Genomic DNA, 27,115 nt, shown 5'->3' on the forward strand with positions numbered 1-27,115 from the left:
TTTCTCTCTTTCCTTGTCCTGTTGAAGCGTTAACTCTTTTTCCACAGATGCTGCCTGACGAGATGAGTGTTTCCAGCATTTTTGGTTTTTATTTCAGATTTCCGGCTTCTGCAGTTTTTGATGTTTGTGTCATCATCTGCCTTGCCTTCTAGCCCTTTATGATGCTCCTTCCAGTGTATTTCTTTGACCAAGCTTTTGATCACCTGTCTTTGCATGTTTTGGCATCAAAATGTGTTTGTTAACAATCATGTGAGACATGCCAGAATTTGTTTCACCCTGACACTGGTATCTCACTCAGCACTCAGGATACGTTCCTGGTAGTGAGACTGCTGATTGGTTCGGCTCTAAACGTGGTCATAATGTACTGTGCTTTCATTGGCCGAGCACCAAGTCCACGTGAACAACATAACCTACAGTTGACAACTTGGTAGTCCCGAAAGCTGTTTTTTTTTCTTCAGTTTTCTAATTAATTTCATGTACTTTCCCCTTGGACCAAGAGCACTGTAACAGATCAGCCCTCTGTGGGGTAGCAATAAGCAAAGTACTAATGTCTATATCAAGGCACGTTGTTGAGTATCACAGCCTATTGCAGCACATCATAGACCAGGGGCGATCCGGTAATGGAGAGAAATAAAGCTTGGCTGAAGAAAATGTGATCAACTCTTTAATCAATGTGTTTACAATGCCAGAAATATGATACATATCTTTACTCATTTTTACAGCAATAACTTCAGCCACACTTACAGCATTATAAAATATTAACCAATAAATTTCTCCTTGACATCAGTCCAGCTGCTGAATTTCAATGTCCCATGTTTGTATCGAAACACTACCACAGAGAAAGAGAAGGAACTCGTTTTCAGTCTTTGCCTCCTTTGTTATATGATGCATTTGCATGTCCTTTTGGGTTGAGAACGATTCTAAGGAAATAAGGCGATTGTTTCATAAAAGGGTTGTCAGCAAGAATGGAGATATCGGATCTGCCTACATTCCTTTAAGAAGATGGCGGCACTTCTTTGGCGGCACAACATGGTGGGCCGAAGGGCCTGTATTGTGCCGTATGGTTCTATGGTTCTAAGATAATTAAATCTATGCAGTGAGTGTATAAAAACATATACATAATTCAATGCAGGGAGATACATTTAACGTCTAATAAGAAGTATAACAGAACTTGCGTAATTGTGGTAATCGTAAAATAAATGTTTAGTTCCACTTTTCCAACAAAGGTTAGAAAACATCAACATTAAGTAAAACAGCCTGACACATTGAAACTAGGCAACTTCTTCAAAAAAGTATACCTTTGTGCCAGAGGCTATATATATATGTATGTGTATATACAAGCTTCCTATGTAAAAATAATTGCTAAGTTATTTTTCCTTGTTACAAGCAATCACTTAAACTTTGTAAATGAAAATCTAACTAGATTACAGTATGACCTAAACTCCCTGGAGGCGAGTAAGTCAATGCTTTGTTTATTCTCCTTAAGGATTTAAATTACAATCATCAAGACTTTATTTGAAATAATAATTGTTAAAACTCAGTTGTGATTTGTGTTACTTCAGAATTCAGGTCCTGTTCTCTCCTGGAGTGTGAGCCCTTTCTGGGCTTGTTCACGCCTAGTCATACCGGCTTGTTGACCATCTCAGAGGGGGTGCAGGCGCAAACTGATTCTCTGGTGGTCTTCCTGGCTCGGGTGAAGCTGTTCTCCTCCAACCTGGTACGCAGGGGCAGGCAGAACTCACGGAAATACCGCTTGAAGTTCTCATCCAGGAAGGCGTAGAGCACAGGGTTGAGGCAGCTGTTAGTGTACCCCAGGGCAATGCAGAAGTGCCAGCTGACAGAAATCAAGGGACTTGTGTTAACTTTCACCAAAGCCTTGACAATGACAAAGATGTGAATGGGCGTCCAGCAGATGATGAAGATGGCCACCACCACAAGGACCATCCGTGTGATCCTCCGCAGGTTCCTGTCCTTCTCTTTGGAGCCCGAGAGGAGTCGGACACTTCTCAGACGCAGAATCATGAGGCTGTAGCAGATGGTAATGACCAACACCGGTATGACAAAGGCAAATATGAAGACACAAATTTTGGTTACGTTTTCCCAGTATTTTTTGGGCTCTGGGAATTGAATGCCGCACATCACACTGCCTGAAAGTGAAGAAGGATACATGGACATTAAAAAAGAAAAGTTATTAAATGCACTCATTCCCAGGCAAGTATATTGCTTTTTCCTTATTACCCCTATTGCCCTTGAGAATGTGATGATGGGCTTCTTATTATTATTAAACGATTACAGACCATTTGTGAAAATGCTCCCAAGGGGTATTTATTAAAAGTTTGTGATATTCAAAAGGCAATAGAGTTAGTTTATATAACGTTTTTCATGACCTCAGGATATGGCAATGGAATTCACAACTCATGAATAAAGAGTTAGGCTGCAGAAGAAAAAATGTAAATTATAGTTCCAGGATTTAGACCCAGTGACAATGAAGGACTGGCAACATATTTCCAAATGTGTATAGTGGAGGAGAGTCTGCAGGTTGTGGTTGTGGTGTCCCCATTCACCTGCTGCTCTTGTCCTTGGTGGTAGAGATCGAGGTGCTATCTGAGTAGCTAGATGAATAACTGCAGTGTATTTTGGAGGTGGTATACACTCCAGTCACTCTGCACCAGTTGTGAAGGGACTGAATGTTTAGGGTGGTTGATAGGTTGCCAGTCAAGTGGGCTGCCTTGTCTTAACTGATGTAGAGCTACTTGGGTGTTGTTGGATCTGCACTCATCCAGACGTGGAGAATACTCCATAACATTCCTGGCCTGTGCCTTGTAGCTGGTATCAGGAGTTGTGTAACTTGGTGGAGGATTTCCAGCCTCTGATGTTTTTTTGAAGCCATGTGTGGCTGGTGCAGTTGAGTTTCTTATCAATGGTGACTGTCAGGGTATTGATGGTGGGGGACTTGGCAATGGTAAATATGATGGGTAGGTATTTAAACTCTTACTTATTTGGAGATGGTCACTGCCTAGCACTCGTGGTGTGAATGTCTATGCCTGAATGTTGTCCAGGTCTTGCTGCATGCAAGCAAGGAACACTTCATTAGCTGTGAATGGAATTGAGCACTGAGTAATCAGCAAACAGACATGGAAGGTCATTGATGAAGCAGCTGAAAATGGTCAGGCTTAGGACATCGTCCTGAGGAACTCCTGCAGTGATGTCTTGTGACTGCGATGATTGACCTTCAATAACCACAACCATCTTCCTCTGTGTGGATATCACATTCCAAATAACATGCAATTTTGCAGGAAAGTGGGAGCTTGTTTGGCCTGCCACACATAGAAAGAGCTGCCCCATGTGCCCTGACTTCTTCCTATTGTTTAGTAGTTCATTTCTTTTCAACTATTTATTCAATTCCCTTTTGAATCTTGCTGCTAAATCAGTACCCCTGCAGGTGGTGTACCCCAGTTTTCAACAACTCCCAGTATTAAAGATTATATCTCATCTTTCCCTCTGGTTCCTTTGCTAATGACCTTAAATCTGTGTGGCTCTGGTTACTGAGCCCCCTGCCAGCAGAGATACTTTTTCCTTAATTAATCTATCAAAAGCCTCCATGATTTTCAGAGATGCAATTAAAGGTCCTCTTAACTATCTGTGTGCGGAGGTGATCAATGTGTGCTAGCTCAGTTACACTTACCATTATCGTCCGGGCGGGTGATAGCCATGACCATGACTGGGACCCCGATGGCTGAAGACAGTAGCCACATGCAGACATTGACAATCTTTGCATTCATGGGTGTGCGGAAATCCAGTGCCTTAACAGGGTGGCAGACCGCAATATAGCGATCGACGCTCATCATGGTGAGAGTGAAGATGCTGGTGAACATATTGTAGTAATCAATTGATATGATTATCTTACACAACAACTCCCCAAAGGGCCAGGTGTTCATCAGGTATTTGGCGCTCTGGAACGGCAGTGTGCTTGTGGCTAAGGCATCTGCCAGCGCAAGATTGAAGATGTAAATATTTGTAGCTGTCTTCATTTTTGTGTACCTGGAGAAAAGAGAAAACAATAGAAGCATCATTATAGCTGGGATATTTAGTGGAGTAATCCCTCCCTTTCCTGCAGAGACTGACTCTTGCAGAGATGACTTCCGGTGATGCAGGTGGAGTCTGCTGTTGGTCCCCTGCTGAGCTTTGACAGCCTGGAGTGCCTTGCTGGCCTGTGCCAATTTGCTTCCAGTCTTCCAGTGGTGGCACCAGGGCTGAGATCAGTTAACCCAATCCAAGCCAAAGATTAGAGCAGGTCTGTATAATTTATTAACCCCTGCCTAGACATTTCTCCCATTGCAGCCAACTGAATACTTCTGAGGGTCAGTTCTCCCCGGTGTCCTGGCAAATATTTATGCTTCAATCAGGATTAATAAGAACAGAGGTGATCTAATCATCATTAACTGTGGGAGATTGCTGTGTGCACTGGTTGCTGGGTCTGCTACATTACATTTCAAAAGGTACTTCATAGGCTCAAAAGCATTTTGGGACATCTTGAAGTCACGAAAGGAATGACACAGTGTTGTAAATAGGAAAAAAAACCCTGCAGAAATGGAAACTGAAAATGCTGAAAACACACAACAGGTCAGGCAGCATCTGCGGAAAGAAACAGAGTTAATGTTTCAGGTCTGAGGTGTTTCAGACTTCAGTGCTGTAACCTGGAGCTAATTTGTGTAAAGTAAGATCCCTTAAGAAGCAGTGTGATAATGGCAAGATAGGTGGGACCAAGATTTAACATCCCTCCTGAAGGACAGCACCCCGTTGGTGCATTGCTTCCACAGTACTGCACTAAGAGTATCTGCCTGGAATAGACCTTGAACACACAACCTTTTGATTTGAAGGCAAGAGTACTACTACTGCACACTAAGGTATTGGGAAAGCTTTGAATGTTATTTCTAATGTGTTACCCAGACACAACTGACTTTAAAGGAAATCTGCACCTTGATGATGCAGTAACTACAAGACCACAGTCAATTCTGCTCGACTCATCTCATTGACAGTTGTTGATGGTGTCTGACATGACCATAGATGTTACTGCTACCTTCAGTCCTAGTTGCATGGATGGAAGTTCAGCTTTGGCAGAACAGGGAAATGAAACACAATCAGGCTTAACCCACATGGAGCTTTGTCCTGGAAATTGTGTCTCTGTTTTCGTGCTCACACTTAACAGAAGTCATTGTCTAGACTGTAGCAGTGGCGGATTGATGGGAATTGAATTACCACCTGCCTGGTTTTGGATTGTATGTCCTGTTTTTGTTTCAAAAGGCTATCTAAAAATATTCTCAAATCATAACTGCTCCCTGGATGATTTAATTTCTTGTGTGTTTGTGATTTTTTTTGACAGTACGCGGTTGATGTGCTCAAATTCTGCTTTATAATGTTTTGAAATGCAATAGTAAGTGCTGGAAATTCTCGGCAGAGGTGCCATCTGTAGAGGGAAACAGAGTTAACATTTTGTATTCAAAGTTGTTGTCTGACACAGGTTTTATTTCAGATTTCCACTATTTTGCTTTCACCATACATTACCCACTTTAGATAATTGGTTGAATGGCTGCATTAAAATTCACCCATTTTTAACACAACCATTAAAATGAACAAATAGGAGCCTATTAAATCAAACACTAAACAATCCCCTCAGAGCAAATTTTACTGGTAGAAGGGTTGGAATGCAAAGTGTAATTGGTAGAGTTTTTAATATGCAGCCAAATCTTTACGTGCATCTGGAAGGATAGGAGGAGATTTGGTTTACTATTTCATTTGCAAGTTGGCACAGAGGGGTGGCACAGATGGCAGAGCGGCTGCCTCACAGCTCCAACAACCTGCGTTCCATCCTGAGTTCTGGTGCTATTTGTGTGGAGATCTGCATGTTCTCCCTGTGACTGGGTGGGTTTCTTCCGGGTACTCCGGTTTAGAAACATGGAAAAACTACAGCACAATTCAGGCCCTTCGGCCCACAAAGCTGTGCCGAACATGTCCCTACCCTAGAAATTACTAGGCTTACCCATAACCCTCCATTTTATTCAGCTCCATGTACCTATCTAACAGTCTCTTGAAAGACCCTATCGTATCCGCATCCACCACCGTTTCTGGCAGCCCATTCCACACACTCACCACTCTCTGAGTAAAAAAACTTACCCCTGACATCTTTATATCTACTCCCCAGCACCTTAAACCTCTTGTGGCCACCACTTCAGCCCTGGGCAAAAACCTCTGACTATCTACCCGATCAATACCTCTCATCATCTTATACACCTCTATCAGGTCCCCCCTCATCCGCCGTCTCTCCAAGGAGAAAAGGCCAAGTTCCCTCAGCCTGCTTTCATAAGGCATGCTCCGCATTCCAGGCAGCATCCTTGTAAATCTCCTCTGTACCCTCTCTATGGCTTCCACATCTTTCCTGTAGTGAGGCGACCAGAACTGAGCACAATACTCCAAGTGGGGTCTGACCAGGGACCTATATAGCTGCAACAATCCCTCATGGCTCCTAAATCCAATTCCCCGATTGAAGGACAATACACCATATGCCTTCTTAACCACAGAGTCAACCTGTGCAGCCGCTTTGAGCGTCCTATGGACTCGGACCCCAAGATCCCTCTGATCCTCCACACTGCCAAGAGTCCTACCATTAATACAATATTCCGCCAACATATTTCACCTACCAAAATGAACCACTTCGCACTTATCTGAGTTGAACTGCATCTGCCACTTCTCAGCCCAACTCTGCATCCTATCTATGTCCCTCTGAAACCTCTGACAGCCCTCCAAACTATCCACAACACCCTCAACCTTCGTGTCATCCGCAAACTTACTAACCCACCCCTCCACTTCCTCATCTAGGTTGTTTATAAAAATCACGAAGAGCAAGGGTCCCAGTACAGACCCCTGAGGTACACCATTGGTCACTGACCTCCACTCAGAATATGACCCTTTCCTCCCACATCCCAAAGATGTGCAGGTTGCTAGGTTAGTTGGCTACTGTAAATTGTCCCTAGTGTAGGTGGGTGGTAGATTTGATGGGAATGCGGAGGGAATAAGTTATGGGGAAATTAGTGGGGAAATGGGATTTCTTTGTGAGCTGGGTTGAACGATCTCCTCCTGTGATGTATGGAACTCGACTGCAGCGCTCCCTCAGTGTCGATCCAGATTATCTGGTTGAGACTCATAAATGTGATTAGAGTGTCACCCATTGTTTGACCTGCCCATGGAACCCCTGTGACTTGCCTTTAGTGGAATCATTTATGCTGAGAGGAAGTTTTAATCTCCAAGTAAAACATAATGAGATCTGTCAGCTTGGCAGTATGGAACAGTTTTTAAGCTCCCTTTGCTTTGGCAAATTGCAGCAATAAAAATGTTAAACCAACTGTAAAAACAAGTACAGCAATTAGCCAATTATAAGCTGCTTTGTGTGGATAGACACAAGTGTTTTTTTTCAAATTTGTAGTGTAATAAGATGAGCTGCTACTGCAGCATTAATTGCCCTCTGCCTTGTGCTGGGGTAACTTGGTAATTTGCCACAAGATACCAGCTGTTCTTTGGGGAAATGGGAAGGATCTCGCTTCTTTTGATACACTCGTGGGAAGGTCAGCATTGGAGATTGTGCACATGAAGGTGAGTTTCAGAGCAGTAGTTGCAGCAAATGAAGGAATGCTGAAATAGGGGAAAATCTGGAAAATAACTATTTGCTTCGGTTAAAAATATCAACCATGAACTGCCAGATTGTCTTAAAAATGCAGCTGATTCACTAATGCTCCTCATAGAGAAGGAAACAGAAAATAGGAGCAGGTGTCACCTTGCAGCCCAGTGGGCCTACTGCACCGTGCATGACCGATCATCTGCTTCACTACCAGGTTTCCTGCTTTCTCCTCATATCCCTTGACCCCCTCAGCATTAAGAGATGTATCTACCTCCTTAATGTCTTGGAAGAGAATTCCACAGCTTCACAACCATCCAGGTGCTAAAATTTCTCCTGATTTCAGTTCTGAAGTGCACACCCCTGCTAAGCATGGCTAAACGCACACCAACCTTGATGACCAACATTGTTTAATTTATGTTTTTATGATGCTATGTGCCTGCGATGCTGCTGCAAGTAAGTTTTTCATTGCACCTGTGCATGCATGTACTTATGCATTTGACCATAAACTCGACTTTGACTTGGACTTCCGAATGCCCTCCAAAGAGAACCACCATATTTCAAACTGATTCAAAGGAGGAAGGTTACGAGAAGTGGCCCACTGTCATCCCTTCTGTCCTTCCTCAGACACAGGATGATGGATGGATGACATTTCTTGTCATGGTACAATGGTCATGTTCTTCACTGTGCATTAACTCCAAAGACAATGCAGGGAACAGCATCAATCATGATACTTCGTCATGCTTAAGCTCACGAAAGCCTTTGTGTCAGTCGAAGGAATATGGAGCATTCTTTTCCATTATGGCTGTTGGCAGAAATTTGTCTCCATCTTGCATTTGCTTTCTGACTTCAAGCTGTGACTTGAACCAACAAATCCATAATAGATCCAGTCTTCGTGTCGAACAAGTCTGCTTCATTGCCGCAATAATCTATCTCACCTCAACATTGCACCTTGCCTCCAACAATCTTCCCGCTGAAGTGAGGTGAATCCGCAGGACTAAAGGGCAACTGTTCAAGATCTGTTGTCTCCGGTCCTGAACTAAGGTCACCCAAGCTTCATTTATTGAGCTATAGTATGCAAACATCACTTGCAAATGTGTATGTTCAGAGGCCATCTCTGGGTCATTGTCATCTCGTCCACTGAAGCTTACTGGAGGATGAGCCTTAAGCTCAACAAGTGCATATCAAAAGTCCTCCAGGAAATCCCGATCTGAACATTTCCTTCTGACAATAAAGGTCTACCATGTGACCTTGGAAAGATATGGACAGTTCCACATATCTTGGGGTACCTCTCAGTTAAAGCAATGATGAAATTCACCATTGCCTTAAGTGTGCCAACCTAAGTAAAAGTCTTTGTAGATCAAGACCTCAAACCCTGCACAAAACTCTTGAAACACACAAAGCCCAGCGTAAATGGTGGAATGAATGCACCAGCCCCCAAACTACCCACCAGCCACATCAAGCACCTCTACCTGTGGAGGAGTCTGTGGGTCCCACAATGGTCTCATCAGTCACCTCAGAACCCCACAGACCTGGAGTGGAAGCAAAGCATTTGTTATCAGAGGAACTGTCTTAAAGAAAGTCAGGCTGGGATCTTCCTGCTGTAAATGTGTATGGGTTCAACTTGCCCACTGAGCCTCTTGACAGACTCTTCCAATAATTCTCCTGTCTCCATCACATTCTCTCTCTCACTCTCTCACTCTCTCTCTCACTCCCCCCCCCCCCCCCCCCCCCCCCCCCGTCTATTTCTATTCTCATTTCTCTCATGATCTCTCTCTTCCTCCTTCCTCTCTTTTTAATCACAAATGACGTTTATATGTCAGGCATTACACTGAGGTTGTAAACTCTCTTCCAAACTGTGTTGAACTTATAATACAAATCATAGGTGAAAAAAGGCAGAGGATTACTTTCAGAACTTTTGACAATTCACCAAAGAGCAGAACAACAAGCCAGTTGTGAAATAAAGATCGAAGAGAACCTAAAACTGGGCAAGTAAGTAAATAGAGTTTTTTAAAAAAAAACAATCCATGCTGGAATTTGCACTCCGGTGAGATCCTCCTGTCATTTCTCATCTAAATCCATCAGTGTGACCTTCTATTTCCTTCTTCCTCATAAGCTCGTCCAGCCTCTCCTCAAATGCATCTCTACCATTCAGTTTAACCACTCCCTGTGTTAGTAAATTCCACGTTATTCCCCCTCTCTGGGTAAAGAACTGGTTGCCCTATTTGTGAGCATTATTGTAGTGGTTCATTTGTATATTCCCATCCTGCCAACATCTCCCTGGCCCTTAGGCTAGTGTCTCCTGCCTATCCACCTGCATCTTGCTTCCCCAACATAATAACTTAAATTTCCAGTCATTTGGGGATAGGATATTATAAAAACAGGAAGTGCCGGGAGTACACATCAGGTCAGGCATCGTGTGTGGAGAGAGGGACAGAGTGAACTGTTCCTGTTGTACTGATGCCTCCTGTTATACAACACTTTTAAATTCAGATTTACTGCATCTGCAGTTTAATTTTGTTTTTTAGTTGTTGGGGATGGGAATTTCAAGAGACAAAGGGAAGACTGACAGCACTGGTTTCATATCTTCAAAGCGCAAGGATTCACAGCCCCTGATGTGAAAGCTCCTTTCGTGCCCATTTCTGCAGCAGAGTACATCCCCTGCAGCGTGAGGGTTCTAGAGGCTGCCACAATGCTTATGATGGGGGAGTGGGCGATGATAACCCACATTTGTCCGAAAGAGGTACCCTACTGATGACAGCCCAAACTTCTAGGTTGGAAGTCTGGTCTCCACTCATTTGGCTTATCTGGAACAGAATTCTGCAATCCTGGCATCTTCTATCCCAGAATGTGGAATGGCCACCATGGAGTGTGAAGCAACAAAAATATTACAATCCCCACTTTTCTGGAATGTTATTCAGGTTTGACACCTTTCCCAAAGGGAAAAATATAATATAAAATCAATACCATTGCCACAATGCCAGACTGTCCGTGAATCTCTCATCCACTTCACCTTATTTTCCAAAGAAAGATTATAATCAACAACAAAATATAACCAATTTATGAGTTTGCAGAAAGAAAGATTGAGTTATAATAGCAAACAGTGCACAAAGCTTGAAGACACATTAGTTCTTTGGTTCTTTATTCTGCACCAGACGGAAAGAAAACTATGGCACAGTATGCAGTGGGCTGCAAAAACTGATGGCCCCATCCCTCTCAGCTCCTTTGCAAAAATAATGCTTGGAGCAAGTTTCAATAAATTCAACTCGCACGTTAACAATGTGATAAATATTGCATTCTGCAAGCTCCTTTCCACGGCTCAGCTGGAAAAGTACATTTGATTACATGGGCTGGGCTGTAACAGTCTGCATAATTTATGGCCTTGGATCATTTCTCAATATATAATTAACACATGGCAGTCCATTATCCAACACATTTACATTTCTATATGTGAAACAGTGCTGGAGCACTGCTCCCGGCTCACTCCCCTCAGCTCCCAGAAGTAGTTTATCTCAATTCGGTTGCAACATGCACTTTCTGGATATCTGGTTCAGTTTGCATTGAAATCCTCCTTCCTTGCCATTGGTATGACATTGTTGGTCACCAACACATCAATCTTGCAGCATTCAAACATTGAATCTTGTATAGCATGCATGCATGTGAGCTAATGCTTCTTTACCTGAGGGAGTGGGATGGTGGTATGGGAGGTGAATGATTGAATGTATATTAACAGCAGACAGCTTGGAAAACTATCAGTAGTGCAATGTTTGAGGAGGATTGAATTAGAGTCATAGAGTAATATTGTACGGAAACATGCCCTTTAGCCCAACTCATTCATGCCGGCCAAGGAGCTAGTCCAATTTGCCTGTGCTTGGCCCGTATCCCGCCAAACCTTTCCTATCCATGTACTTATCCAAATGTCTTTTAAATATTATTGTGCTTGCCTCAGCTTCTTTCTCAAGCAGCTCATTCCATGTATGCACTACCCTCTGGTGAAGAAGTTGCTTCTCAGGTCCCTTTTAAATCTTTCCCCTCTCATCCTAAACCTATGCCCTCTAGTTCTTGGTTCCCCTTCCCTGGGAAAAAGACTATGTAATTTACATATGCTCCTGCCTATGCCCCTCATGACTTTTTTACACCTCTATAAGGTCACCCCAAGGTCTCCTAGGTTCCAAGAAATAAATTCCTAGCCTGCCCAACCTCTTCCCATAACTCAGGCCTTCAAGTCCTGGTAACATTCTCGTAAATCTTCTTTGCACCCTTTCCAACTTAGTGATGTCTTTCCTATAACAGGTCCCTTTTAAATATTTCCCCTCTCATTCTAAACCTATGCCCTCTAGTTCTTGGTTCCCCTTCCCAGAGAAGCAACTTCTTCACCAGAGGGTAGTGCATGCATGGAATGAGCTGCTTGAGAAGGAAGTTGAGGCAGGCACAATAAACTGTACACTATACTCCAGGTGCGGACTCACCGACATCTTGCACAAGTGCAACTACGACTGCAATTGTATTAACTTCCCTTCTTTGGCAGAAATCTGTTGAAAAATTTCATTAAAGCCTGTTTCAGATCGTAGGAACTGTAAATATACCTAAATGACTCATCATAGTTGTCTTTCCTATTATGCTCCTGTTCCTATTAGATATAAACTTCGGCAATTATAAAGAATTAAAACAATGACTTGTATTGATAGAATGCCATTCATGACCTTAAGGCATTGTAAAGAACCTTAGTATTAATGAGGTATTCTTGTGGGAAACCCAACAGCCAATTATTATACAGCAAACTTCCACATACTTCAATGTGATAATTACTAGATTATCTACTGCATTGAACACTGAGGAGAACTCCCCTGCTCTTCTTCAAATAGTGCAAAGGAATGTTTTACATCCACCTGAGAGTTCAGATGGGACTTCAATCTGACATGTCATCTGAAACTAATACCTTCAACACAGCAACACTCTCTCAATGCAATGCTGAGGCACACCCTTGGATCTGTGGGCTCTGTTCTCTGAAGTGGGTATTAGAACCCACCAACTTCTGACTCAGAGGTAAGAGAGCATTACACACTGAGCAACAGCTGATTTGAATTTGTTCTTTTGTCTTGTTCCCCAAGTGTTTGTAGATGCGTATTGTGATTACACAAATTATTGGCATTAACTCTGCTAGAAAATTGTAGTCAATAGCTACTTCTGCCTTTGTAAAATCAGGTTCCACAGGTCACTATCAATGCATTATTGGCACAAAACACTGGAAGACGGCAGGATTGTGATGCTGGCCTTTTATCTCTTGGTCCTGAGGACAAAGTCAGCCCAAACCAGTGGACTACACATCCTTTTCTGTGAATTGCTTATGGAATGAAAATGATTCTCGTTTCACTCAAGAAGTCTACCATTGGACTATGCTGGGATGTACAAGTGCCTCAGTCATGCAGTGTAGAATCTCTTCTGACGTCTTTATTGGGGGAGAATGTAGAAAACATTCCCCCACACTTAACAGTACTCTAATTGATCTGAGACTGCTCAGTTCTGGCTTGAAACTAAACTATACTTCACTCAACCAGTGGGATGAGAACAAAAAGAAAGAATCATAATAAGAAAGAGACTTGATAAGGCCTTGAATTTATTCTGCCAGTCAATCAGATTGTACCTGATCCGTATGTCCACTCCAGTTACCCACCTCTGATGCACCTAACCAGTGTTCCTGCCTAATAAATGGTTATCAATCTCAATCTTCAAAATTTTAATTCACCCCAATATCTGCACCTTTTGGGGAGAGAATTGCAAAACTCCAGTGTGGAAAAAGTGCTTTCTGGTTTCATTCCTAAGCAGTCGAGTTCAAATTTTAGGAACATGTCTCCTTTGCTTTGCATTCCACTCCAAGATGAATCTGTTCAACAATTTAAACACCTCCATTAAATTACTCCAGTATAATTTGCATATAAAGCTGTAGCAGCTCAATAAAGATGTCAAGTTCTTGTTAGTTTTATGTTCCACAAATGTAATAAAATATGTTGCTCTAATTATTCTTTGAAATAAAAGAACTAAATCCAATTACCAAAAATTGATGCTGCATTCAGTTTCCAAGTAAATCCTGGTGATACATCGCTCTGATATTTCACTCAGCCTTGGAGGAGAATTTTCAATCAATTTTGAATGAGGGGGTTTTATTTAATCCCTACTTTTTTGTCCACAACCACCAATGTTCTTCACAAGACTTGAGGGCATTCATTGAATTAACTCATTTTCCTGAAGAGTTTTCCAGATCCCACTCTCTGATTGGAAAAAAAATGTCATTTCCCTTTTATATCTTTAGGCAATGATTTCAAATCCATGGCCTCTGCTTATTTATGCACAGTTCATCTATTGACTCTCCCTATCTGCACTATTGGAACTGTTTGTGATCCAGGAGTTATGGAATTATGTGAATATAGCAGTCATTAATTCAAACAAGAATGGGTCTTCAGTTTTTAATGTAAGCAAGCAGTAATCAGTTTGAAGTTAAAAGGACAGTTTTGTAAACAAACGGGACTGTCTACAGAGCACAGGCTACTGGCCCACAGCAGGGGTCTTGCTGCTCAACAGATGTGGTTTGCAAAGTGAAGTGACCATGAGATGTTCTTGTATGTATCAGCCAAATGTAAGGCAATGGGGTTAAGTTAATTCTCCTACATCAAACCAGGCAACACTGGCTACATTATTTTGCACCATTGTGACTGAGTTCAAGGAAGCTTGCAGACCAGACTGATGTTGTCACTGAGCACATCAAACGTAGCCACAGGTATATTTGATCCATCAATAATTGGGGTATTTGTGTACTCAGAGAGTCAGCCCTCACAGCATTAATGTTGGATGTCTGGGTTCTTGGTCCTCAGAGCCTTTAGAATTACTTTGTCTCAGCAAAGGTGTTTGAACATTCAGAGGTGTCTTCCATTGTAGATATGTAACTCAGTGGAAGCTTTGTCAGACTCAAAGTACTGAAGTAAACAATGTCATTGTAGCTATTGAAATTGTATTGAATCACCTACTGTTACCTTTGATCTTAAGAGTATAAAAACATGATGTACTTTGAGGTTGGGAAGACTCTTCCGAGAAGGTCTCCAGGAGAATGCCTGCTTGTCGTGATGAATAAAAGCTTTTATATCACCAACTTCAGTGTCTCTCCAGTGACTCAGTTCACAGTTACAACAAACCAGTCCTCTTTTTAAAAATCTCTGTTAGGTCACCTCTTAACCTTCACTGTTCTGAGGAGAACAATCCCAACTTCATCCGAAATAAAACAGAAAATCCTGGAAACACTTAGCAGGTCAGGCAGCATCTATAGAAAGAGAAACAGCTGATGTTTCAGGCTGAACACCCTTCATCGACATGGGGAAAGAGAGGAAAAAGTTGCAGAGATGTTAAGGAAAGGATGGATAGGACAAAAGGAATGTTTCTGATGGAGTGAGGTTGCCATGGTGATCAGCTGTGGACAAAACTATCTGGTTGATAGGTTAATGAGGGCAGTTAGAGAGAGACAAAAACCAAAGGAACATGTAAAACCTTTGGAATGTAGGTCAGGGACGTAGGAAATTCCTAGCAGATTTGGCATAGTTATCAGAGAGAGAAAAGCTATGTTACCATTACATTGAGAACCTACAGAAGGACTGGCCAGTTCTGATACAAACAGAGACAGTGACTCATCAGGTCAGGCAGCATCTCTGGAGGGAAATAGACAGTCATCATGGAGACCCTTCATCTGCAGTTGTTGAATTTGATCTTGAATCCAGAAGACAGCAAAGTGATCAGGTGCTATTCTTACACTTACCTTGGACCTCATTAGCACAGAACAGGGGGCCAGACAGATAGGTCAGAGTGGGACTGGAACAGAGAGCCTAAGCTACAGCCAACTGAAGCTCTGAGTTGCCCCTGTGGACTGAATCCAATCTCTGTTTGGTTTCTCCAATGTAGAAGAGACCACACGGTGTGCATTGGTTGTGGAACATGAAACTGAAAGAAGGATTAACTCTGCTACACTTCGCACAGTGTTGCTGAACATATTAAGTAAGGGGTTGAGGCAGGATTTATCTCTCTCGATTTCATGTATGAGTGTCACCTGCTATCTCTCCTAATTGAGCATTTCAGTCTACTGAAGGTTGCTTGTAACACATAGATGCCCAGGCTTGAATGTATAGTGTAGAAAATGGGAAGACTATGTTAATAAACATTGTAATCTCTGGACATAGTTGACTGGCTGAGGCAATGGTCATTACCTGTTGGGCTTCCTTGTCTCTTTTGCTCTTCTGTTTTGAACATTTGTGTCTGGTATTATGGTTTATTTATCACAAAGAAGCAATAGCCTATGACTTCATAACCCTATTGTAATACTACATTCACAGTGATGTTTTAATTAGCTTCATGGTAGCATCGACCCAGTGGATCTAGGTTTATGTTCCAGCCCGTGCAAGAGCAAAACTTTGTTTTGGCCTTACATATTTCTAGAGACTGAGATATGTCAGGTAATGAACTTCTTTGTTACTTCTTTGCTCACCTGGAATAAAAGATTCCGTGGGATCATTCAAGGAAGTTTTCCCAGTGTAAGAATAAATATTTATCCCTCATATATCACCAATAATAATGGATCAAATGGTTTGACGTTTCATGTGTTCTTTGCAGGATCTTGCTGTTGGTCAATTGGTTGATGAGTTTGCATATCACAAATTATTCACTGGTCGTGAAGCACTTTCAGGTGGCCCAAGAATATGAAAAGGCACCATATAAATGCAAGATCTTTCTCTCTTCCATTGTCTGCCTTAATAGAGGAATCTGTTCTCCCGATGTATAGTGAAACTGCCTTGTAACCATACCTCAGGAATATAAATTGTGCATTGTGCAATGAGGTCTCATGTAATGTATTGTCCTGCAAATGAGTTGGTGGTTAATTGCATTGGTGGATAACAGAATTGAGAATTATAGAGCTCCTATTGTAGCACGGTCCTGAAAATGTTAATGTTCAGCTGTAAAAGTTGTCCAGAAATAGCAGCAATTCCGATTCCTGAAGTAGATTAATTAATATGTTGTGCTTCAAAGACTGTGCAATGAAGCAAGATTTAGATGTTCTACCCAATCAATCTTATAACCTCCTCTTGCTGCACTTGGCATTTTCAGAATCTGAGGTTAGCACAATTCTTGTGGCAGATAGTCCAATATAATTATCTAGGTTATTTTCATGATAATAGTGTCAGTGTTAGTAGTTCAGTAACTTTCCACTTTCTTCTTCCTGCTCCTCTCACAAGTAAAGTATGTTTTGTTTTGGAAAACATTTTTAATTTTATTTTAACTTGGGTTCTCAAAAGCAGAAACAGGACAGATCTAAACTGTAAAATTATATTGAGCAGAAGCAGGCTGTTTGGCCAAATGTTCCATTCTGATGTTGTGCTCCACATGAACTTTCTCCCACCTCTTATCAATCAACCTATTTCCGTAATTTTTATTCCTCGTGTACATAGAACATTAAAGCACTGTACAGGCCCTTCGGCCCACAATGTTGTGCCGACATTTTATCCTGCTCTAAGATCTATCCAACCCTTCCCTCCCACATAGCCCTCCATTTCTCTATCTTTCATGTGTCTATCTAAGAGTCTCTTAAATGTCCCTAATGTACATATCCAGCATCTATGCTTCTTACTGCAACCATTCCTTGTGGAAGGTAATTTACCAATATTCTGGTAGCAAAGCTTTTGGAATTCCGCGTTTGAAAGCTGGAGATGCATATTTATGACAGAGCACTGGGGAGGGACCTTGGAGTTCCAGTATATGGTTCCCTGAAAGTGGAGTCACAGGTAGACAGGGTGCTGAAGAAGGCTTTTGGCACACTGGCCTTCATAAGTCAGGGCTTTGAGTATAAAAGTTGGGAGGTCAGGGTGTGGTTGTACAGGACACTGCTGAGGCCATACTTGGTATTGTATTCAGGCTTAGTTGCCATGTTATAGGAAAGGTGTTATTAAACTGGAAAGAGTCAGAAAAAATTTACAAGGATGCTGCCAGAACTTGAGGGACTGAGTTACAGGGAGAAGTAGGACAAGCTAAGGTTTTATTCCTTGGAGCGTAGGAGACTGAAAGGTGATGTCATAGAGGTGTATAAAATTATGAGAGGCATAGGTAGGGTGAGTGCACTCAGTCTTTTTCCCAGGGTTGGGGAATCAACGACTAGAGGGCGTATTTTAAGGTGAGAGATATAATAGGAACTTGAAGGGCAACTTTTTTACACACAGGGTGGTATGTATATGGAATGAGCTACCAAAGGAAGTGGTTGAGGCAGCGCAATAACAACTTTTCAAAGACAGTTGGACAGGTACATGGATTGGAAAGGTTTAGAAGGTGATGGGCCAAAAGCTGGTAAATGGGTTAGCTTGGATGGGACATCTTGGTCGGCATGGACTAGTTGGGCTGAAGGGCCTGTTTCCATGCCGTATGACTCTATTTACTCTTCTTTACGGAAGCACACTGTCAGCCATTGCGCCACGAGACTGAAGTATTGCAGATGCTGGAAATTTAAAATAAAAGCAGCAAATGCTGGAAGCACTCAGCAGGTTTGGCAGCATTCATCAAAGGGTAAAAATAAGTTAATGTTTCAGCTTGACGACCAGGTCGAAAGGCTTGATGAAAGACCATCGATCTAAAACGCTGACTATCTATTTCCCTGTGGAAGCTTCCTGACCTGCTGAGTGCTTCCAGCATTCCCTGCTTTTATTTGAGATGTCTCTTCTGTAACTGTTCCTCAGTCCCTGACCTGACTTTAACTCAAATTGTTTCATGGCACAGAACACTTTGAAAGGTGAAAACCTGTGGTATTGTGCATCCATATATGCTTCACTTTGACCGTGCCTCTATATGGTCATCCCAAGAAACAGTTAATCTCTGCTAGAAGGCTGCTTGAAATGAGTGGCAATGGTTTCAAAAAGCCTTTGATTTAAATATGAAAGGCAGCATTCAGATATACTTTTTTCTATATTTACTACTAAAATGTATTCAAAAGTCTACCTTCTGAAAGGGGAAAAAAAGTGCTCAAATTACTCAGCAAGTCAGGAAGCGCCTGTGGAGAAAGAATCAGAGTTAATCTTTCAGGTTGATGGTGATTCGTCATAATTGATGTTTCAGTTGCTGTGGATAAAGCTAGTTTATTGGATTTCATTCCACTGCTGCTCTGTCACACACTTAACATCATACTTACTGAGTATCTGTACTGTAAATTGCTTTGGGTGATGCTCAGGTCATTGATCTGAAACACTAACTGTTTCATTCTCCACAGATGCCGTCTGATCTGCTGAGCACTTACAGCAATTTTTGTTTTTATTTCAGATTTGCAGGTTTTTGCTTTTAAGTCATCTTCTGAAGGAATTTGTTTCTCAGCCTTTGTCTGTTACAGAGTTCCTGGACAAGTAGTTAAAGTGTCATATGGATGCAGGGTGTAAGATTCTAATTCTACACAGTGATATAAAGAACACAGGGTTATGTCAATATTTCCTGAATGATTAATGTACAAAGATTCCTTTGGCTGGGTTATAGCAGCTGATTGAATACAGACAGATCAGTTGGAATATCCTCTGCTGTGGCGCTGTTGGACAGTTGTCACCCAGCACTCCCTGATGAGTATAATCCCAATCACCCCATTAATATGTACATCTGTTAATGGCAACAACATGAGAGTGGATGAAAAATCAGTTAAAAAATTCAGTTCCTACAATGGTTGCTAATCTTTCCCCTTCTTTTCTCCTGAATCAATTATTTATTTCAGCTGAGAGTTTATTCAATGTTTCAATTGCAGTAGATGAAAGCTACTTTGTTGGATTTCATCTCACTGGTGTACTATCACACAATTAGAATCATACTTACTGTGTACCCTGCACTGCAATTTGCTTTGGGATGTGCTCGGATTATAAAAAGGTGTTATGTAAATATTTCTTCCTTTCTATCTGTTTTCCATGCTGCAATGAAGCGACCTGAATTGTCTCTATTACTTTTGTGCAGACTCATTTGTGATAATCTGTTGTTGTTTGCCTGAATACACAATGCCACTGGCAAAACAAACAAGAGCTAAATCACTCCTGGTCAATTTTCCCAGTGGCCTGGTGAAAGAATACACTGCCCAATTTAACACTGAGCCTTCCAGAATGCTTTTGGCAGAACTGACTCCTTGCTGACCCTGAGTTAGTTCTTCATTTCCTGTGACAATAGCACTCCTGGGCGTAAGCAGCCGTGGTTCTTGCTTCTACATCCTGTTTTTTGGCTACATCTGTCAAGGGCAGGAATGCAGCTCAGGACACGATTAGGCTCAATCGTAATGCACAGGGTGCTGGAGGAATCTTGTGTGTTGCTCCAAATTCCAGCATCTGCAGTCTCTTGAGACTCCATTTGGCTCAATTGTGATGACTCATGTGGTGGAATAGTCATTCTGCAGACTGGCTCAGTTTAGATATTTCATCTGGCTGTTTGAACAAGTTATTGAATGGTGACTGTAGCATCAAAGTCCAGGGAGAATCAATTCAAGTCACAGACTCAGTATCATACAATACAGAAACAGGCTCAACAAGTTTGTGTCGACCATCAAACACCCATTTGCACTAATCTTACACAAATCCCCATACTTCCACCATCTTCTCTCAGATTCTACCACTCACCCACATTCTGGGGGCAATCTACAGCAGCCAATTAACCTCCCAACCTGCACGTCCTTGGGATGTGGGTGGAAACTGGAGCACCCAAGGGAAACCCACATAATGACAGAGAGAGCGTGCAAGCTCCACATGGACAACACCCAAGGCAGGATTGAATTCAGGTCTCTGGTGCTGCGAGACAGCAGCTTACTAACTGTGTCACTGTGCTGCTGAGAATTTTGGAAGTATACAAGGAGCTGGATAAAACTTTGATCCTTGGAAAGCGATCAGTTATTCACAGACTAGCTCATTGTTGTCAGAAGATTTTAACATCCATTTTTCCTTGAGCTCAGAGTGCACCTTAAAAACTGGTTGACTCTTTGGTGTGAAATTGGCTAAGACAAAGGATTTGTCTACCCAACCAATATCTTTCCAGTGTCATTATGTTGTGATTCTATCCTTATTGTTACCATGTAGTCATTATACTAGTCTAACCTGATTGCTATTCATGTCATTCAGTGTTTTTTCTTATGGGAATAAATAAAAAAAACACCATATAGGGTCTATCTGTATCAGGTTGGCTCAAGTATTACCTCTCTTACCTCCCTGTAAAGAAGTCTGTAAGTTAAAGCCACATTCCAGGAGCTGAGCACGTACTTTATTGCATTCCTAAGGAGGTGATGCACTGTCAGCTTGATGTCTTTCAAATGAGGTATTGAGTCAAGGTCCCATTTTCCTTTTCCAATGGCTTTAAATGATTCCATGGGTACAATACAGAAAGTAGAGCATTCTGCTAGAGTCTGGGTCCATATTCCTTCCTCAACCAGCACTTCCAAAAATCAGATAAGTTGGTATTCAACACAAAAACAAAATCCTGAGACCTGGTAATGAAAACGGAAAGCGCTGGAAGTACTCATCAGGTGAAGCAGCACCTTTAGACAAATAGAATTAATGTTTCTGACTGATGATCTTTCATCAGAACCATTTCAATGAATGGTCAACCTGAAATATTAAATCAGTTTCTCTCTTCATGGATGCTACTTGACCACTGTTCGTTGGTACAATGATATCACAGTTGAGTCATTGCAGGAACTCATCTTTATCAAATCCAGACACAACACAAAGAAAAGCCCAGTTGGTACAGTTGTTTGGAAAGCAGAGATCTAAAGTCACCCCCTTGCCCAGTGCAAGAAGGTGAGTTCTGAAGTGATTGACTGGCTCTAATGGAACTTAGTTTCTGTGAAAGACTCAGAATAGAAATGAAAATTCCTTTTGTTTCTCTCAATATTTACTATTAAGGATGGAACACACAGAATATCTCCCTGTGATTACTGTTAATACAAACATATATGAATACTTAGAAATACCAAAGCATTGATTTAGTTTTCCAAATGATGTTGCTCGCAGTATCAAAAGAAATTGCATTTCTGCAGTTCCTATCACAATAACAGCACACCCTAATGTACTTTGCAGTCAGTGGTGCAGTTTTGAAGTTCAGTTTAATGTAAGCGAGGAGGCAGTTAATATGTGCAAGCTTCCACAGATACCAATGGAGTTAAAATCACTGGATAGTCTCTTTTTTTTAGTGGTGTTGGAACAGGATTGGCCAGGGCACCAGGAAGGAACCTCTGCTCTTTTTAAAACTAAGTAATTTTTTTTAGTCCACATATAAGGCCAGACTGGGCTTCACTTTAATGGATCATTCTAAAGCTACCATCTGACACTGCAGCACTCACTCAGAACTATGACAGAGTCAACCTGGACTTTTTTGTTTGAGTCTCTGAAGGAAAACTTGAAGCCGTGACCTTCTGACTCAGCTGAGAGTTACTGCCAACTGAGTAATAATTTTTCCCTATAACAGAAAGGGGAGGCAGGAAGCATGATTACCAGTGGTCGTATATGGCAGCATGTGTTATCATCAACCAAGAACTTTTGGAAAGAAAAACATACCACCCCATCAACCCTCCCCTCCATCCCCTGCCACATACTAAATACAATGACCCTTTGGGGAGGTTAACTCGTGTAACTGGTACCTACACAGCAACTCACTTGGAAGAGGACATCAAGTTCACAAGACAGCCTTTATCAGAACTGGGTTATGACTAAAATATTAATATATACTTTTCAGATGGGAGATGCTTATAATATATTAATTTCCAGGGATTTATCTGGTGGGCCCTTGCATACTGTAGGCAATGGGGGAATGGTGGAAGCATGTTTCCCAGTTTGATTGTCCTGTAAATGCTGGGGTAAGTCCCATTCAAATCGACTTTAGCCAGCGGCCGCATTAGCTCAACAGTTCATTCATTTAGCATCTACGAAAACAGTGATTAATTGCAGGCTGAAGAGGACTTGCTATAACACAGATTGACAATTACTGGAAAGGACCGCAATCACAGGCAAGAACAGCCAAAGTGAGGTGGAACCTAACTCATCTTCTGTTGGCAATTCTTGATCGCAGCGCCAGGTGGTGCCATTTCCGCGTGTGCACACTCTACCACATTTGCAAAGTTCTTGCACATTTAATAAATTGCAGAATGACCATTACATTTATCGTGAGATGTAAAACCCGCATTTTTTGCAGGTGTCAGGAATTGCGATTCTGATTTAGACTTATTGCTGATCCAGTCCCCGCCGATGAAATTGACACTTAGATAGCAACGCTGATCTCTCGCTCGTCACTCACAAGTGAGACAGAACTTGCAGCGTTTGTAAAGCTGACATTCCTCAATCACAGCAGCGAATGGAACGACTGCTGTGCAACACTGATGTGTTTACCCGCGGGTAAAGAGAAATTACACAATGCTAAAATCATTCTTGATTTCAAATCTCAATACTCAAAGAAAAACATCGAAATATTATTTTGAAATGATCCCTGATTCCCGGGTGCACGTACTTAGTGCGCTTGTGTTTGGTTGTGTGTATATGACTTGTGTAGGGGATTCAGTTTACAATTATTATATTTCGATATGTTCAGTACGATATGATCATTTGTGGTTTTGCCCGGGACAGTGTGTGTGTGTGTGTGTGTGTGTTTATTGTGGGTATGCTTGTGTGTATGTGCGGGTTTCTATGGACGTTATTGTGTCTATTTGTATTTATGTGGGTGTGATTATTTGTGTCTGGGTGTCTTTGTGTGGGTGCAAGCGTCTATCTCCGGCTGTGATTGGTGTGGGTGTGATTGTGTCTGTGTGTATTTGTGTTGGTGTGACTGTGTCTGGGTGTATTTATAGAACCATAGAACCATAGAACAGTACAGCATGATACAGGCCCTTCGACCCGCAATATTGTGCCGACCTTTAAACCATGCCTAAGACGATCTAACCCCTTCCTCCCACATATTCCCCATTTTAAATTCCTCCATATGCTTATCTAACAATCTCTTGAATTTGACCAATGTACCTGCCTCCACCACCACCCCAGGCAGCGCATTCCATACCCCAACCACTCTCTGGGTAAAAAACCTCCCTCTGATATCTCCCTTGAACTTCCCACCCATTACTTCAAAGCCATGCCCTCTTGTATTGAGCATTGGGACATACTGAAGGATATACACAGGGAGACGAGTTGGCTTGAACCCACATTGGAATCAGTACAAAACCAACTGGGACAATAATTCGACCCCCTCCAAACCCAATGCAGGACATGATGCACAACTGCACGGAAAACATCATTTTTTTTAGATGAGAGAGAAAAACAAACTAAAATAACCCCAACATCGCGGTGGCCTGAGCTGCAGCTGGAAACCTCCCCTGGTCCCCATGACAGCAGGGGTGAACAGGTGGGCAGTCCCTCACCCACAGAGAGCTGCACCGACTCCATACCTTTGCGCCCGTCGCCAGATTCCAATGTAACCATGAAACGTCGGCAGTTTGTTCCTCATAAAATGAACCAAAACCAACTCAATGAACCACTCAGCCACGGACAGACCTGCGCACGTCTCCAGGGGCCTCTCCTTATTTGTGTGGGTGTGACCGTTTTTGTGTCTGGGTGTATTTGTGTGGGTGCGACTGTTTTTGTGTCTGGGTGTATTTCTGTAGTTGTGCTTGTCTACCGGTGGGCATATGTACGAGTGTCTGTGTTTGTGGTTGTCCTTGTGTAGGGATGTTTGTATTAATGTTTTTCACATTGAATGGCCGCGTTTGTGATTATATTGTGTGGATGTCGTGTGTGTGAGACTGTGTGTGGGTGGGTTAGATCGCCCGGGCGTGGGTGTGATGGTGTAGGTGCGTTGATGTGATTGTTTGGACGTGATTAGTGGTTGTGTGTGCGACCTTTGTTTTCAATAAGTGAATATTTATGAGTTTATTCAGTGTCTGAATTTCAAATGATAACTGCATCCCAGGTCATGAAATTTCATATTCTGAAACAGTTTCCTATTCAACAAACAATCTGCTGGAAGAACTCAGCGCGTCAAGCAGCATCTGTGGGGTTGCCACCCGAAAGGTCGACAATTCCTTTCCTCCTACAGATGCTGTTTGACCCGCTAACTTCTTCCAGCAGATTGTTTGTTGCTCCAGATTCCAGCATCTGCAGTCTCTTGTGGCTCCAGTTTCTTAGTCGTTTTGTAAAGGACCTGGCCTTGGATTAACTGGGCACTACAAAGCAAATAGCGACTTTCAGTAATATCGGATAGAATCGATTCCAAACATTTTCACTTGGAATGTATTACATATTTTATTTTCAGGAAACAAAATGTCATTTTAGCAGTTTTGTGATATCAGGCGGGACGCTGGTGGACTTCATTTGATAACATAGGCATTTGCTCGCCCCTGTGGGGTCTATCAGCACCTAAATGCACAGGTCAGGTGTACACCGGGATAGCAGCACAACAGCTGGGAACCAATGTCGTACTGTAGTTAACCGATAAATTGCTAAAATAAAGGCACTTTGATGATAATAAACATTCTCCCTTAAATTTCAATCAGTGTTTCCGACCATTTAATTAAATTAGTTTGTGGCTAGATCTCATGTGAAATTCCTGAAGTGTTGGAGATTTGACAGAGAAACTATTTTGAATTCCCTTTCTTTAAAAAAAAAGTTAAAACATTTTCAGAATGATATTAATCACCTCTCCTCAAGACATTAAAAATGCGCACAGTTTTTATTTCCTACTTCAGGATTGTTGGATTCAGCTTTGACGAGTGACGAATAGCAGTTCAGACAACGGGGGGAACTAACGGTGTTAATTCAAAGGGTTATCTTGAACCTGTAGGAATCCCTTCACACACCAGCTCGTGGTTAGCGAGTCTACATAAAGGGGTGGGAGTGGGGTTGGGGAAGGAGGGTCAAGAGAAACCGGGGAGGCAAGAAGGGTGGGGTGTGCGTGGCAGCTGAAAGGGGCGCTAAACGATAAACCAGAGGGCTGAAAATATTTTAAAAACTTGCAGATGCTGGAAATCTAAAAAAAACAGAAAATGCTGGACATACGCAGTAGATCAGGATGCATCTGTGCGAACAGAAACAAAGTTAATCCTTCCACCTGAAACATTAATTCTCTTCCCGCAGATGCTGCCTCAGGCGCTAAGCGTTTCCAGAATTTTCTGTTTTTATTTTAGATTTCCAGCATCTGCAGTCCCCCCCCCCCATTTACTTGTTGAACTAACTGCCCCTTTCTTTCCCTGGAATGTCTGACTGAAGAAGCTCCACTCTGCTCTCCGACGGGATTTCCGGCTGCCTCTCTAACCTAGTCCGCCCTCGGTGGTTCTGTCCTCTTTAATTAGAGGGTTTAATGACAACCGACAATGATGCAGATGTTTAACGGGTCAGGGAGCGCCCGTGAAGGGAGAAACAGAGTTAAGGGTTCAGGTCGATGACCGCAGATGTTTCCTGAACTTTCAGATTTCCAGCAGTCCAAATTTTCTGGATTATTCGTTTGCTTGTGTGGGTTAATGTTGAAATGCACCCAAACTCAGGGACAACGTGCCAGCATTGGGATCTTTCAATGCAAATAGGTCGCTACCTTAGTTACCGTTCTTGTAACGTTGAGGGGAAATCAATAGGATAAAGACCCTCTTACACCACTGAATCTTTCCTTACCTGACAATCACGTACATGACCAAAAAATTGCCTATGAGCCCAACCACACACACCACCGAGTAGAGCGCTGTGATAGCGATAGCGTGGATCGTGGACGTGGTTTCGTTGGCCGGATCCAACCTTGTGCCGTTATCCAGGCTAATATTCTTTCGAAAACTGTTCTGCAAATCCTCCCAGGTAGCATTGAACGCCAGGCTCCAGTACATTTCAGCACTATAGTCTGTGAACAGCTCCCGTTCAGTGTTCGGTAACGTGGACAGCTCCATTGGTTCTTTCTTTAGAATGACCAAGTGCAAGCTCAGAGTGATTGTTCAGGACGGCACTTTACACTTGCAGCTACTAATTCTACAGCCCCGGCTGCGTTACACTGCACTACATGGACAATGTGCCCTGGTAATTGTGAAGAAATAAGGCGAGGTGGTTTTGTTGCGTTGGAATCGGGATGAAGGTTTTGTAGATTCTCGCTCCCCACTCTGATGATTTCTTATAAAACGTGACACCTCCATCGACGTCAAAGCCACGTGCTAGCCAAGACCCGGTTGTCAATCATGAATGCAAAAAATTAACTAACTCTTCACAATCCACTAAATTGCAATCAGAATACAACACTCTCTCTTTAGCTCCAACTCCTTCTCTAGATCAGAACCAAATAGTCAGCATAAAGTATAAAACCTGCAGCATATAAGACCAGGGCGGAATTAGAGGATGCAAGCATAGCCTTTTCTAAACAAAGAATTGGTGGGCTTCAGTGGATTTAGTTTCTCAGACCGAGCTTTAT

General features: G+C 42.3%; 1 protein-coding gene across 1 annotated transcript; it reads right to left on the reverse strand.

Moving 5' to 3' along the window:
- Positions 1-668: 668 nt before the first annotated feature.
- On the reverse strand, positions 669-26,824 carry LOC127581667 (delta-type opioid receptor-like). Its single transcript, XM_052036263.1, has 3 exons — positions 26,338-26,824; positions 3,686-4,041; positions 669-2,147 (listed from the first exon to the last, which is right to left on the reverse strand). Exons 1-3 carry the CDS (start codon positions 26,601-26,603, stop codon positions 1,621-1,623), a joined length of 1,149 nt encoding a protein of 382 aa, XP_051892223.1. The 5' UTR covers positions 26,604-26,824; the 3' UTR covers positions 669-1,620.
- Positions 26,825-27,115: the final 291 nt, after the last annotated feature.

Source organism: Pristis pectinata, chromosome 22 (assembly GCF_009764475.1).
Source record: "Pristis pectinata isolate sPriPec2 chromosome 22, sPriPec2.1.pri, whole genome shotgun sequence".
NCBI classification, from domain to species: Eukaryota; Metazoa; Chordata; class Chondrichthyes; order Rhinopristiformes; family Pristidae; genus Pristis; species Pristis pectinata.

What these genes read in the sequence shown, in the direction of transcription:
- LOC127581667 (XM_052036263.1), bottom strand. Translation starts at nt 26,603, where the DNA reads ATGGAGCTGTCCACGTTACCGAACACTGAACGGGAGCTGTTCACAGAC. An exon ending in GTCATGTACGTGATTGTCAG is followed by an intron (nt 4,042 to 26,337) that starts GTAAGGAAAGAT and finishes TCTTTTCTCCAG; the next exon opens with GTACACAAAAATGAAGACAG. An exon ending in CACCCGCCCGGACGATAATG is followed by an intron (nt 2,148 to 3,685) that starts GTAAGTGTAACT and finishes CTTCACTTTCAG; the next exon opens with GCAGTGTGATGTGCGGCATT.